The sequence below is a fragment of the Toxorhynchites rutilus genome, chromosome 3 (assembly GCF_029784135.1).
Source record: "Toxorhynchites rutilus septentrionalis strain SRP chromosome 3, ASM2978413v1, whole genome shotgun sequence".
In the NCBI taxonomy this organism is placed as follows: domain Eukaryota; kingdom Metazoa; phylum Arthropoda; class Insecta; order Diptera; family Culicidae; genus Toxorhynchites; species Toxorhynchites rutilus.
Window position 1 is genome coordinate 285,312,632 of NC_073746.1, and position 16,494 is coordinate 285,329,125.

General features: G+C 35.9%; 1 protein-coding gene across 1 annotated transcript in view; it reads right to left on the reverse strand.

Moving 5' to 3' along the window:
- Window positions 1–656: 656 nt before the first annotated feature.
- The window catches only part of LOC129777113 (cell death protein hid), a 166,735-nt gene continuing 150,897 nt past the window's right edge, over window positions 657–16,494 (reverse strand). The window contains exon 5 of the mRNA XM_055783184.1: window positions 657–7,575. Coding sequence (XP_055639159.1) covers window positions 7,489–7,575 — 87 coding nt within the window. The 3' untranslated portion in view covers window positions 657–7,488. The remainder of the gene's footprint in view (window positions 7,576–16,494) is intronic.

A 16,494-nucleotide genomic window follows, 5' to 3' on the forward strand; every position in this document is an offset into this window, starting at 1 on the left:
CCTGTGAAAATTGGCTATCCGAGTTTTTTGCCAATAAGGAAGCGAGCTTCTATAACAGGGGTATTATGAAGTTTGCATCTCGTTGGGAACAAGTCATCGAACAAATCGGCGCATATTTGACTTAAAACAGATGATTGTAACTAATTTTATGAACAAATGAAAATTCAAAAAAAATACCGCAGGACTTTTTTGACAGCCTAATATATATAGTTACAATTTGGTAAGCAAACTGAATTTTATTTGCTCTTATTTGAAGAGTTATTGGACGACAACAGTTATGTGCGCAACTTTTGCCGCACTACTCCGATGCTAATTTGCAATCGAGGATTGTGGCTTCCGGTTCGTCGAAAACGGCTCTAAAATGAAACTGCAAGAAGTCACACAATACGAATACGGACACGGATGGCTCCTTTGCAGTTATCATCAATGTCCACCCGCGGGTGAACATCCCTTCCGGTTGGCTCGTTTGATTACGGCGATCAACAATAACCTCTGCTTTGTTTCATACTTCCACTCGCGGACGGGCTTTCGACGAGGAGAGTTGATGATGAGTCTGCTCTCTCATAATCGTTACATGGGTTGGCCGAGGAACCAGGATCTCAGAAATTGGGCAACTATGCTGAAAGGGATGTGATATAGGACCATAAAAACGACTCTTGTTTTCACAGCTTTATTCAAAATATGAGAATTTTAACAATAATTGGGCCCAAACAAAATGGCTATTGAAGAATCTGAAGTGTTTAGAGACCGCATCGAAAAAAAAAATCAAAAAAGTTTTCCTTACAAGCTAGATGTGTCACTGATGTGTGGCATATGTATATATGAAAAAAGTTTACACAGTAAAAAAAATATCGTCCGTAAAACAGAAATCTGTTCTAGATCGATGAATGATCCTCTACATCTAATGTATGGCTAATCTTCCACCTCCCACTTACGGATCTACTACTCACTAGCGCGCTTGAATGTATGTGTAAAACAAAATAATTTCTCTACCGAAGGCAACAAAGAAAAGTTTTTTCCTCCTGTCTCTCCTGCTATGGTACACATGAGATGAAACGGTTTAAAATGAGATCAAAAATGTACATCACAAGTTTCCCACACGCCACGACGATCGGTTTCCAATTCCGTTCCCGCTGCGCCCGTTGTCGGTTTCGGTTCCGGTGGGAAAAACATTCGCTAAGACTAGTGTATTACTGTCTAGAAGTTTTCCTTACGCTATTTCAGTAAACAATCTAAAAAGTAAGAATCCCATTGCCTGTCTGTCCACTGGTTGGTTGGTTGGTTGGTTGGGGGCGGGGAATGAAAATTATCCTAGAGGAGTAAACCTTTTCGTGTAGTTTTTTGTTGACACATAAAAATGCAAACAATTAGAAGTTACAACGTTCAAAACATAGTCAATAAGTATTAAAACAAACAAAAAAGATAAGACCCCGCGCTGGTTTTGAGATCAATGTGCGATCATTTCGCGTATCGAATCTTTGGGAATTTTGCACAGCACGTTTTGGAAAAATCTGTTTTTCTGCTTCATCTGTATCTTGTAAGTGTAGTTCGGTTTCGGTTCGATGCCATTCCACTTTTATTAAAAAGATAAAAATAAAAAAAACTGTACTAAAAGAAAAGATCTTACAATTAATTGAGGCTGTGGTGAGCTGCGAGAGCTGGGTCCTTCCATGTTCAAAACAATGGCAGTAGTTAATGTTCTAGAGTAGCGGTACTCAACCTTTTTTTTCTAGAGGGGCCACAAACTCGTATTAATAATGGTATTGCGGGTCGCAAAAAATTAAAATTGTGCCCAAGACATGACCTCATTGTTGATGTAGGACTACGAAATTATAACCAGCGAGAAATTGCTTAGGTAACATTTGGTAGCACTGACAAGGGAGATGAATGAATGCTTTCACCGAGTAAGGGCCGCGAACAATTCGCGAAGCAATAAAACGCAAAATTGAACTTACTGAATTACCAAGTTGTTTTCCAGTATAGCTTCCAAAAACAACGCAAAGAACATTCAAAACGAAAATTCGAAACAAATCTGGTGTGTGATGTGGAGGCGGCGTCGACAGCAAACGAAATTTAGCTCTTACCGCTGAGAAATGCCTTCTTCACATCTGGCTACAAATTGGTTGCACACTGACACCACTTCTATCTCGGAAACGATCCTCGAATTCACGAAAATCAGTTGATTTATCGGTGAAAGACACTAATTTTTTACTCACGATCTATCAGGCATCCTGCTAGCGAACAGATGGCAGCGGTAGTGAGGCTCTACAAATGGCCTTTCTTAAGGCCGAGTATTTAGATACGTTTTCCAAAATGATCTTTTTTTAAGTCAAATTTAAACTCAGATAGTTCGAAAGTCTGAAAAAGCCTCTATAATTCAAAGCATCATCATCATTACTCATTACACATCTTCTAGCAAAAAATATATATATAAAAATCAATTCGCTTTTGATTCCTTCAAATATTATTTGAGAATGCATCGATATTTTGTAAAAACTTCTTTAGTCTATTTTTTTGTGGCCCTGGAAAGGAATGATAGGTTTGTGTGGTTTTGTAGATGGGTGATTCATGATTCATTCTTGTTGTCGCTTGAGCAATAACGCAATTTCAAGATATAAATATTTTATTAAACAGCGTGGGGTAGCTCGGAACTTTCAATGACTGATAGTATGCAGCCTAAGTTTAGCAAGAGTTCACCACGGCAGTGAAATAGAAACTGAGGTTGGCCTAGGGTGAGCACAATATTTCTAGTGCTTTTACGTGTCGCAATTCGGCGACACGTATCAACAGCTGATCAACTTTGACTTCGATGGACTGTCAAGCACATTCAGCCACTCCATGTCAAACCGATATAGTGGTTCTCAGATTTTCGTGAATAGTGGTAATTTAGTTCTTTATCGCAAAACATTAGACCCGTATTTTTTTTTTGAATTTTTTCATTTGGATGCCCATTTCCATTTTAGGGTGGTCCAAAAACTCAAGTTTTTCCCCTTTTTTCAAAAACTCATAACTTTGAACTACTACACCGATTTCGATCATTCTTTGAAAAAATATTGCATTCACAAAAAAATTGGATTTTGTTTTAATATTATTGATTATATTTGTTTTTCATAGTTTTCATGGTCTCGGGACCGAGGGCGCTATATTTTTTTATATTTTTTCTTTAAAGCTGAGGATTTTTTACACAACATATCCGAAAATCACAGGTGTATTTTTTCGTTATGATCTTTCAAAGTTAATCGATGGTCCGAAAAATCAAATTTTTTTTTCGAAATACGCCTTTATTTAAAAAATCATAACTTTTCAACTACCGATTCAGATGATCGACATATAAAATTAAAGCCAATGAGCTGTTCTTTTTCAAAAAAATATAACAGATGCAAAAATTCATATTTCCCATGTTCCTATTCTCTGTTCTTTAAACTATTGCAACCAAAACATCTAAACTTTGAAATACCATAACTCAAAAACGAAAGAATATACCTATCTGATTTTTGGATATGTTATCAAAAAAAAGCCTCAGCTTTCAAGATAAAATATAAAAAATACAGCTTCTTGGTCCCGAGACCGTGAAAACTACATAAAACAAATAAAATCAATAATTATAAAAACAAAAACCATAATAATATTTTTGCAAAGAAGACTAGTTCATTGCCATTAATTTGGTATGTCGATTATCGAAATCGGTGTAGTAGTTCAAATACAGTGGAACCTCGGTTATCCGCGATTCGGTTTATCCATAGCAATGCTATGGACTTTCCCGGAAATTATCAGTGAGGTGTAGGATTTTGCATTTTTGTTTTGGTCATGACTTTCACATTATTTGATTTCTGGTGTACACAACCTTATAGATGGATAATTTAATGATTTCTTTATTGATAAAACATAGTTATCATGCTGAAATACTGTGTTTGCATCTCTTTTTTAGTCAATTATTGCATTATCCGCGATTTTCGTGATCCGCGGTGACCTAGCTAGACTATTTCACGGATAATCGGAGTTCTACTGTACAGGTCGGACTCGATTATATACAATTTTGGACTCGATTATATACAGTTTGGAAAAAAATATTTTTTTTATATTTCAAATATGACTTATTTCAAGAAGAAATGTAACCTTTCAACGTTAAGGTGTAATTTAAGTGGCTATTACATGTACAGTGGGGTAAAAATCGTGATTTTTGAAGATTTTGATTGAATTTTCACCAAGAATTGTTTACATCGATATTGCAGCCAAATTAAGAACGATAGAAGTTCGGTGTCAAAGAACAGTTCGGAATTGTAGAACGGTTAAAAGACTTCAATTTAATTGATAAAAACAATCTAGTTTAATATAATTTTTTAGGATGACATTAATAATACCACATTAAAAATAATTAACTTTTATGTTTTTCGCTTCCAAAATGTTATTAAAATCCACTTATTTAGATGTTCCACTACTATATCCTGTACTAAATTTTCTCATGATTCGAATGAACGCAACAAAATCGTCTTCTGTAGCGTACTTTGTAATGTAGAGCCAGCTTGAGGCAACAGAGTCCGATACAAAAAAAAATTCTATAACTCTGTCATTGTTGAAATTCGAACATATGCGTAGAAGGTTTTTTTTCATCAAATATGATCGTCTATCACCTTCTGAAAGAATCCGGATAAATTTATTTTTTTCATGTGAGAAAGGTGTTTTCTGACTTTAAGGGATTGAATCAAAACCCAAATTTCATCTTTAATATTCAAAAAACAAAAAAATACATGCAAAAAAAAACGAATCACACAAATTTTTTTTGACTCGATTATATACAGGATTCGATTATATACAGTGAAAAGAAATCAAAAACTGTATATAATCGAGTCCGCGCTGTAATAAGAATTTTTGAAAAAAGTAATTTTAAGAAAAAAAGGGAAAAAGTTGATTTTTCGGATCACCCTAAAATAGAAATAGTTACCCTAATGAAAATACGGGTCCAATGTTTTGCGATAAAAAACAAAATTACCACTTTTCAAGAAAATCTGAGAACCACTATATCGGTTTGACATGGAATGGCTGTATTTATAGATTTTTATATTTTCATCAATATTTCTAGAATTTTGTTTTTTCAACAGTTTTCTTTCAAAGTAGTTTTTGAGCTATGGAAAAAGTTTTTGGATCAATAAGTAACAAATATCACCCATACACATTATATCATTTGAAAGTGATTGTCATACCACTTCGTTCAGCCGCCAAAGAGGTATTAACGCTTAAAACCTGGCACCCCAAACGTAACGTGCTCGTTTCCGAAATTTAAAACTCACCCCTACCGAACAGTTGCATAAATGATGTGATGCAAAAATACAGAAGTGCTCTCCACTAGATGGCATGAAAATCGATGCCGTGTCTCCACCGAACGATATTGCACCACTGTGTGCGATATCTATCTTTCATTCTTCCTTTGCATCGAGGGAAACATTTGCATTGAGAAAGAACGTTGTCTGCTAGCTGGAGTGAGACTGTGATTTGAATAATGATGATCATGGTTTTAATTGTAGACTTTAAAATTTCTCAGTTCATTCGTCTCTAGCCTGGAAAGGGTCAATTTGGAAACGAAACTGAACTCTTGGCCTTGAGAAAGGTCATTTGGAATAGCGTGTTACCATCTGGTCGCTAGCTGGATAACTGATGAGTCGTGAATGTTGTGAAATCGCAAATAGCTTGTGTATACTCAATAAATTGAAAACGGGCGGAGCTTAAATTGCAATATTTTCTCAATCCACATTGTCCATAGAACGAACGCCGCATTTGTTATTCCTATTTCATAAAAACATTGTCATGTTTTCTGATTTGGAACTATTACTGAAAGCCGTAGTACTACGTCAAAAAATGGGTAATGATTTCTGAGGTTTTCCGCAGGTTGAGTATAGCTGTTCTAGAGATAGTTAACGTAACTTGAAGACAATAGGAAAAGTTCAATTTGGTGATTAAATAATGGATGTTTTTGTTATAACGAATACAGCGTCTCCATTAATGCATTACAGTATTGTGTGATTTTGTCGTGAAAACCATAGCGACTTTAACAGTATCGGCAGTATCAATGAAATCTGATGAATGGCTGTTCCAAACGTGTTCTTTTTGGTGGATATTGATGATTCAGAATGGGAGTTGGTGGCAGAATTGTATTATTATTCCGTATTATTATTGTGTTTGACTGCTTTGAGCGTATCATCGGAGAGCTGATAGGAAAATTGCTGATCGGTTTGATTCAAACAAAGAAAATAGATGGAATTCCAGCAAATTGTGGTTAACAAAAGCTCTGTTCATGTTCAGGAAATTGAAAAAAAAACAAAATAAAGAGCCTACATTTCGAGCTCACCAAAGCAAAAAAAAACATAATCCCGATAAAACTTAACCTATGAAAAATCATGGAAAATTATAATTAATCGTTTTTTATGATTAATACTGCACCTCTAAAGTGTTTCTCCAATTTCCACTATCCTTAATTGTAACTATCATGTTTTCTCTGCTAGATCTACACTTGTTTCCATGTCATTCTTATTTTTCCTTCACTTAGTTGAAGATCGTCTTCAGAAGATTTTCCCTAAGTGAAATCACATTAAAACTATTTGATCCTTACCCGAAATGGCTCTGATAACTAATTTCACTAACTGCACCTTGTTTAATTCGTGAGTAAGGACTCTTCTTAGTGGCTACTCACGATAATGTAAAAGTGAGAATGTACTACTTCACTATCGAGATAAACTAGCGCTAATTGATTTAAGATTCTCTCACTTATCGGATCAATGGCCACATCTTGTACACCGTCAAACCATCCAGGGGGAAGGAGAGGCGAACCGATGGGCGTAGCAAAGTTAAACATGTTAAAATATTTTAAACCTCATAGCAAAAAATGAAAAAAAAGTATATAAAATCGATCACAATAACTTTTGGTTTGATATTTCAACGTTTTTGTTCTCTTTCATTAAGTTTTGATTTGAATTGCGTTGATATTCCCTCAACAATCTAAACTTTGAATTTCTCTGTTCAAGAATAATAAAACATGTTTAAAAATATTAAAAATAAAATGGAGATCATTATCCGTCAAATGGATTAAAAAAAATGTTTCCTCTCTAAAAACAAAATGAAAAATATGCTCTGGTTTACGAAACTAAATCGGGTTCGCTTGAACCAATTATTCTAAGTGTGTTTGATTAAAAGTATAGACGTGTTTATGTTCTTCAATCATGGTAAATTTTCTATCGCAGGTTCCTGATCCGGTTGAGTGACGGTTTCGATGCTGCTGCTTTTACTGTTGGTTTTGGTGCCTTCAAGCGACACCGTATGGATCTTCGCTACCGGCGTTCTCTGCGGATCTTATAACTCCTGCTTGGGAAGGTTAACTAATTACACCTTATTTACGTGTGTATTGTATATGTCAGCTTAGAATCAACGAAAGGCACTTGGTTTACTTGGGCGTGTGTATGTGCACACGACGGCAGTGTGTCTCCTGGTGGTGAGCATTTACCTGGCCGCGAAGAGCCCACAGCCGAGGGCAATCAGCATCGCGGTCACGGCCAGCGTCGGCCAAACCAGTGTGTGCTCCAGAAACTGCAACGAAGAGAGAGAAAGAAAAGGTAGACGGAGGTGAAAAATGGTTCAGAAGAGTAATTGAAATTATAACTCTCCTCTCCGGCCGGATACGGAAGGGAGACAATTGTGCTTTTAATTGACTTTCCGTCTGGATGAGGACTGTGGAAGGGCTGGCAGAAGCTGGCCATCTTCGAATGGAAATTGGGTCAAAAGTTCCCTCTAATTATCTGGGATGCAACGGAGTGCTAAGGGATGACCAATCCCTACAGTTACCCAATTACCTACATATGATAATGATGGTTGGCGAGGCGCAAATGGACAACCTAGACAGGGCCTGAGTGCATACGATTGGAAAAATATGCTTTAATGATCGGTTCTCCTTCGCCTTCGATTTTTATGACGATGGACGGAGTGATGCAGCGTGCTGAACGAGCTGCTCTTATCGGTCATCGTTTGGTTAGGTGCGTCATGCATGCAGTTGCACCGATTGAATAGACAATAAAAAGCCTATAACAGATAATAATGACTTCGGGATCGGGTTGCCAAGGAGTGCAAATACACGAATAATTACTGGATGACGAGATGCAATATGTTAGAAGGATGGATGATTGAAATCGTTAATTTGTACCTGTAGTCGATGTCGAATAATTATCGCTTACGGACCAATTGCAGTTCGTGTTGTGATAGATATGTTTTTCATAAGCACTGGAAAAGCATAACAAACACTTATACACTTGAGAGAAGAAACGTATGAGAACGGAGGAATGGGTTTTGTGAAACTGTAAGATTGGATCAGGCGAATGATTAAGCTACATAGTATACGCCGTTACATGAGTAAACGTATTCTACACGCGAACAGTAATAGACGTATCTAATCCTTCTCTACGGATATTTGACAGTGGTTACTTTTAGTTCATTATTGTGCAATAAATTTGTAGTATCAGTCGTATCGTGTCATATCGTACTGTGATTGTTGAGCTCGAAAAATGTGGCATTGGAAATGGTGTCATCTATCGCACTTTGCAACCACTTGGAAGCACCAGCAATTTCGTGTATCGTGCTGGTTAGAGGAGTTTGTTCTACTCGTCCCCCGTATATTGAACAAGTACGCCCTTACCCGTGCATTGAACAACTTTCCTTTGGAAGTAGTGCGTGCTGCAATCGATAAATAATCAGATCATCTCCACCTATGCTGCATGGCGAATGTAGATAATTTCGAATAATTTGCTGGTATAATTTGTAGCTGTTGAGTAATTGAATAAAACTTTGAAAGAAATTTTATAAAAAGATGATTTGATTGCCAATGTGATTTGTGGCCAATACTCATATATGCAAAATTGTGGAGGCGATACAGCCATTCCATGCCAAACCGATATAGTGGTTCTCAGATTTTCGTCAAAAGTGGTAGTTTTGTTCTTTATCGCAAATTATTAGACCCTTTTTTTATTTGTTTGCTAGGTTGACCATTTCCATTTCAGGATGGTCCGAAAAATCCATATTTTTTGCATTTTTGCTAAAAATGACTTTTTTCAAAAATTCATAACTTTCGAACCACTGGACCAATTCAGATGTTCGATACATTAAATTGGAGCCAATTAGCTGGTCTTTTTTATTAAAATACTACAGTTACAGAAAATTTGAATTATGTTTTCATGTCTCGGGACCAAAGGCGCCATATTTTTTAAATATTTTTCATGGAAAGCTGAGGATTTTTCACATAACATATCTCGAAAAACAGGGAGGCGTTTTTTCCGTTTTTTAGTTATGATTTTTCAAAGTTAACCGATGGTCCGAAACATCATTTTTTTCCATTATTTTCCACTACAAAAAATCATAACTTTTCATGTACTGGACCTATTCAGATAATCGACGTACCAAATTAAAGTCAATAAGCTAGTCTTGTTTGAAAAAATATTACAGTTTGAACAAAAATGGATTTTCTTTTCGTAATTATTGATTATATTTGTTTTTTATAGCTTACATCGTTTCGGGACCAAGGGTGCCATGAACTACTGTGTTCAAAAGTAATAAATTTTGGGAAAAAAGCCATTCATCGGGTACCATCGGGTAATTTTGAAAAATCATAACTCAATAACGAAAAAAAACGCCTCCCTGGTTTCGATATATGTTATGTGAAAAATCCTCAGCTTTTCAGAAAAAAATATATAAAAATAAAGCGCCCTTGGTCCCGGAACCATGTAAGCTATAAATAATAAATACAATGAATAATTACGAAATAATTCCGGTAAATTTGAAAAATCATAACTTAAAAACAAAAAAAAAACGCCTCTCTGGTTTCGAGATATGTTATGTAAAAAGTTCTCAGCTCTTCAAAAAAAAATATATATATATAAAAAAATATAGCGACTTTGGTCCCGAGACCATGAAAACTATAAAAAACAAATACGATCATTAATAACAATACCAAAATTAAAATTTTGTGCAAATTTGGTATTTTTCAAAAAAGATCAGCTAATTGGCTTTAATTTGATATGTCGATCATTCAAATCGGCTCAGTAGTTCAAAAGTTATGAATTTGAAAAAAAGTAATTTTTTTGAAAAAAGTGGAAAAATTTGATTTTTCGGACCACCTTTAAATGGAAATGGTCACCTTAACAGAAAATTAAAAAAAAATACGAGTCTAATGGTTTGCGACAAAGAACAAAATTTCCACTTCCCACGAAAATCTGCGAACCACTATATCGGTTTGACATGGAATGGCTGTATTTTAATATCGTATGTGATCATTGTTAGACGAAATTATCATTCAAGTTTTCTTCCAACTTACAGAGGATGTATTATAGGGAAACTTCGATGTAACGTACCCTCGTTATAACGTACCCTCGATATAACGTACACATTTTCAAAGTCCAAAGGAATAATTTTTTGAATATTGTTTTTCTGAAAGAACAATAAATTATCTGTATTTTGATACTAAAGATTGGTTTGTACTTTCAAGCAACCTCGAAGTACAACTGTTTTGTGATTCCGGATTCTAAATGAATCAAAATTTAATCAACATTATGAAGGGAAACATCATGAGAAAGTTTGCCTTCGTCTTCTAGTTGAATTAAATCATTATCCTTACTCAAACAGCAAACGATAAAGTAATGTGAGCTACATTTCTGAATTCTTTATTATGCTTCGATATAACGCACAATTCGATACAACGTACAATTTTGAAAGTAAAATGTATGTTATATCGAAGTTACCCTGTACTCTGTTACATAGTACACATATTTAATACAGTAGAGTAAATTTTTAAATTTTAACATTAACCGTGTGTTCTTCCACCCATTACCATTTTTAATTCACAGAAATGGAATACGAAGCTCACGAAGTCGTCTATGTGGAATTGCGTGGCAAAGTTGCCAAATTTGCAGAACTCGATTGGACTTGAGTTGAATGGATTCCAGAATGCAAAATAGTGATCCGTTCGAAAAATTCTGGTGCTATCGGATTTCAAAATACGGGTGAGTAGTTGATCAGTAGACGGATTTGGAATTTCCGAGGAAATTACATTATCGATTTCCTCAGGGCGTATTTTGTCGACTAACCAAAACTAAAAATGTGTGTATGAGGCAATCCTCACTGTTGACATAAGATGAAGTAAGAAAGATGGCGCAAGTGTTGCACAGAATTTAATGGGTAGCGTTAAATCCAAGGTGCGGGCATTCAGCCTAGGAGAGGAGGTTGAATAAGCTTTTGCAAAAAACATAGCTATTATGAGAGTTTCAAAAATTTCCGACCTCAAATGAATTTTCGGTGATCATTTTTGTCTGTTGCATTTTTTCTAGTACGGTCTTTAGAAGAGCCAGTAAAACGTGTTTCGATCATATTTGGTAAGCTGTCAATGCAGCCGAAAGGTTCTTCAGTGGTATCATCACAACAGAATGGTTTTAATCGAAAAGGACCGCCAAATTGCTCTCAATTTTGCCTAATCGTGGATATGGAATGAAATGTAGTGTTCAAAATATTTTGGGTCATAGTAAACTATTTTTTCAACAGATCAAATTTGTTCAAAGGTCATAACCGGAAATGTTACGGGGAAGACATTTACCTCGTACAAGAGCATCTAGTTTGACTTTTTTTTTATCCCAACAGTTTATTTTATTAGGCTCATTTAGCAATTCAGCTGTATCAGAGCCGAATTCAATCGTGTACATTTTTTATCATATGATAACTTTTGTTGTATATTACACTGTTACCATTTTGAGGCGTAAGAGTATCGCTATCTATCGATAAACATTTGTTTTATCTATAACACAGTAGCCGTATAGGCGCAAGAGAATTCCTATTCTTTCGATGCACAACACATGTCGCCTTTTTTCGGCGTAAGAATATTGCTGTTGTTCGAATGTTCACAGTTGGGCTGTTCACAGCGGGACTGTTGATATGAGGTTTGCTTTGTTGCGTTATTAATAGGGCCAACTATCGATGCAGCAGACCGAAAATGTGAGCGGTAAGGGACTGAGATTACCGACACATGATGATTGTGATTGTGTCACATTTACCCGAAACCCACTCACCCGAATTACAGTTACCCGAAAGACATTCACCCGAATGTAACAAATACCCGAAAGCGACAGCTACCCGAATGTAACATCTACCCAAATTGATACTTACCCGAATGCGACATTTACCCGAATGCAACAATTACCCGAATGTAACATTTACCCGAATGTAACATTTACACGAATGCGACTGTTATCCTAATGTAACAATTACCCGAATGTAACATCTACCCGACACTTACCCAAAAGAAGGATATATTCAAATAATACACAAATTTTACTATATTTGTATTTGTATTTGTATATTTAATTCTGATCAGTGTTATATAAAGATCATATTTGTCTCATACTTTCTTTTCCATTCAAAAAGTATTTTTCGTGGGAAGTACAATTCGAGAAATACTGGCATTGAATAAAATCCTTTTCATTAGGGGGGTCTCCGTAGCCACATTGGTTGCGCGTTCGCTTAGTAAGCGATCGATCGTGAGTTCAAAACTCAGGGCCCTCATTGACCATCTTTGTGTTGTTACAGAATAGCTACGTCCACGCAACAATCATCAGCGATGGAGATCGATCCACGGTCGAAATAAGATCGATTCATCCATACAACTGCTCTGCTCTGCCAGACACATCGGGCTACTGTTCTATAAATAACTCAACAATGATCAAACAACTGTCTCCGCTGTCCGGTGGTCCAACTGGATAATGGAAGAACAGAAAGAATACCCTTACGCCTAAATGGCTACTGTGTGAATGTACCATATGTAATGGTATAGAAGGAATACTGGCGAATGGCAACTGTGTAATGTGCTAATTATAGATATGATAACCATGTGACATGTACACGATTAAAATTCGGCTCTGTTACATCTAAAAAATGCTAATGAGCCTTAAATAAATAAATGGGATAAAAAAAAATCCTTTTCAAAATAATGAAAAGTGAAAGAATGCAGTTTTATAACGTATTATTAAGTCCATCTATTCTTATGGATTACGCAGCCCGTTTACGAGCGTCGGACGCCATTCGTTTATCTGGTGCATCACGTTTGCAACCAGGCAATCAAAATGCATGGCATGCATAATTAACCGGGCAAACGTAATGCACCAGGTAAACGTATGCAGACCTGACTAAAGGATCGTCTCCTATGTTTCAAACAAACCGGGCAATCGGTGGAACACAGGTTTGCTTGCGAGAGGCCGCCGCTTTCGACGGCGGGTCGACGGCCTACTCGGATTGCGTCACCTCGGCGGCTTGGTGCCGCCTCGATTCCTTATCCTCGTTAAATGGGGACTTCGCCCCCATTACATTGATCTCAAAATAAATTTCATCATGAAATAATAAACTCATAATAAAAATTGCGCTGCGGCGGCAAATACGTAAGTACCATTTTTTCTTATCTATTCTTTTCACATTTTCATTAAAAAAAATTATGTTAAAGTTACCTGTTTAATTTTCCGAATATTTCATAACCCATGCTCATTTCTGAATGATCTCTTGGTCTTAAAGCGCAATACGGAAAGGAAATAAGACAGCATGTCAATTGTGCCTACACTAATTTCTAAAAATAACACAGCGAAGTCTTCAACATCTTTTTCGAATTTCCTCATTACAATTTCTCAGTTTACTTCGTAACTTTCTAACAGCAGATTCGACAAAACTCATAAACTGATTTGTCGGAATTTTTCCTTCTTCATTCGGGTAAATGTCGCATTCGGGTAAACGTTGCATTCGGCTAAATGTGCTTCGGGTAAACGTGTTTCGGGTGAATGGAATTCGGGTGAATGGGACACAACGGATGATTGTTGCGTGGACGTAGTAGCTAGAATAACACACTAAGATGGTCAGTTGAGGGGCCCTGAGTTATGAGCTCATGATCGTTCGCTTAGTAGCGGACACGCAACCAATTAGGTTACGAAGACCCCTAGTTTGACTTGAGAATTGGAAGGTTGTAATGACATAGGGTGACCATCTGTCCTGATTTTGAGATGTATTTGGGGCGTCCTGATTTATTTTTCACAATCTAGCCTTTGTCCTGATTTTATGAGAAAATGAATTTTGTTGCAGAATCAGAATTATCACGGTGATAGTTTTGTGTTTTGACTCGATATTCCAAGTTAATTTTTTTCAAATGTCTGAACGAAAGTGTCATTTTACCAACTAATTGCGCCAAAAGTACCACTTTTCCGAAAAAAAGAACTTAATGATTGTGAGGCCAACGCTACATATGTGATACATTCAGATTTAGCAATTTTGTTGAAGCAGAATTTTTCAATTACCAATGAAACATTACAGATAGATCTGATTAGGAAAAGCATATCCCAACACCGAAACATTGCCAGAATACTCGATCCACTTCCAAATCCATGCTGAATTATGTGGTGCATAAATCCAGCCGCCCAGAAAATTTGGGTTGCAGAAGGAGTTCTAGCGTTTGATACCCGTGGCTTGTGCTTTGGTACCGGCCCACAGTGGGGCCGTTCTGAAAAAAGACGGTCAAAAAATCTTTTCTCGTCTTACCTTACATTTTAGAGGTTGGATGTCTTCAGAAAAGTTATTCAGAATGTTGATTTGGATAATTTGACGTTTTTATTTAAACTTTTAGTAAATTACAGTAAAAATTAAAAAAAAACTAACTTTTTATATTTACGAGATAGTTGAGTTATGTCTTCGGCAACATTGTAGGGCTATGAATTTCATGAAATTTTGCTCAAGATACATAATATCTATCTATCTTCCTTCAGAGAAATAACTATTTTTTCTGGGGAGACTATCTCAAAACTGGTTTTTTGACTTAAGTTATACCTAAAATACATTATATCAACTCAACATGTTCCACAAAGTTTTAGATAACATGAAATTACATAACTTTGTTGAAGACACTATTAGTGTTAAATGACACTATTGCGATGTACAGTGGTTACAAAGCAAAAATATGTCATGTATTCGTTAAATTATTCAAAAACGTCATACAAATGAAACACAAATTTCTGCATGATTCGAAAACTAATCCAGAAAATGGAATCAAATTTGGTATGTGAAGGTTCTACGGGGCACGAAACGTTTCTATGGTGAATTTACTCCTCCCACCTCTCTAAGGGGGAGCTGCCATACAAATGAAAGATAAATTTCTGCATGATTTGAAAACTTATCAAGCAAATGGAGCTGTCTTAGCTTATTTGTAATGGTGATGAATTCAAGACTATATTACATCATTGACGTAACCCATATATGTTCCGGATCAGGTCTCCGTGGATGTGACCACTTTATGGCTAGAACCAAATCCCATCATTATTATTAATATAGAACCATAGGTAAAGAAACCAGTGATTTTCCTAACTAACGTTTAAGAGAATTTGTGAACAAAACATTGCATAACGTTCTATAACCTTGGCACCAGTACTGGTTTTAAAAATAATTGGGTATAGATTAAACAAAACATTTCGAAAAAATATTTACATTGTTCTGAAAATCATGATCAATTTGTCCCCGATTTACGGTACCATTGCACTCGATATTTGATGACTCTGAAACCACCAAAAAAATCTCCAGTGCTTGTAAAAAGACAGAATCCATCATCTCCGGACTATTTTCACCGCATGAATCGCTCAACAAATATGTTAAATGAATAAATTTCACGTGTTTATATTTGATTCTAACTCTAAGAATCATAACGGTTTGGTTATAATCGTAACTGCGACAGGTGTCCTGATTTACAACTCCGGCAAGATGGTATCCCTATAATGACAGGTACTCACACGTAAATATGCAGATATAGAAAAAGTTCACAAATTGAACAAAAGAGGATGCATACAGAAGAAAGATAAACAATATTTTAATGGAAGCCATATAGAAAACGTAAATAATAGTGATCCAAATTAGAAAACATGAATGGTTAAACAAGCTGAAGAAAGCAATTAATTTTTTTTCGAAGGATAAAGACCCTTGAAGAGAAAGAAACATGAGGAAAATACAGGAACACACATACACACACACGCAGTTGCATTTATAAAAAAAATATTCACCTGATCGCCGGTAAGAGTAACCAAAAGCAAAATAATTGAATGTTATAAATGTACAAAAACAGACGGATATTTCTTTAAAAAGTCACAAAAAAGGTTATTTAAAATTATGAATGAACGAATTTGTGTTTTATGATGAACCTTGTGTAAAATTGTTTCCACATTAAACCATTTCCGCCTTAAGGTTAACGATAGTTTCAAATCTTCCTTCATTCATAACATTACATTCGTTGAACACATGTGCTACTATTGCTCCCTTCAAATCGAAAGCTTAACCATCATCAGCAGCTTGCTTCCAGACGAATAGTATATTTAAATGTGAAAAGTACCGATAAACAAATCTCCCGATGAAATCCTGACACCCTTCCCCACACATGCCCGTCAAGTGAGTGAAACAAATAAA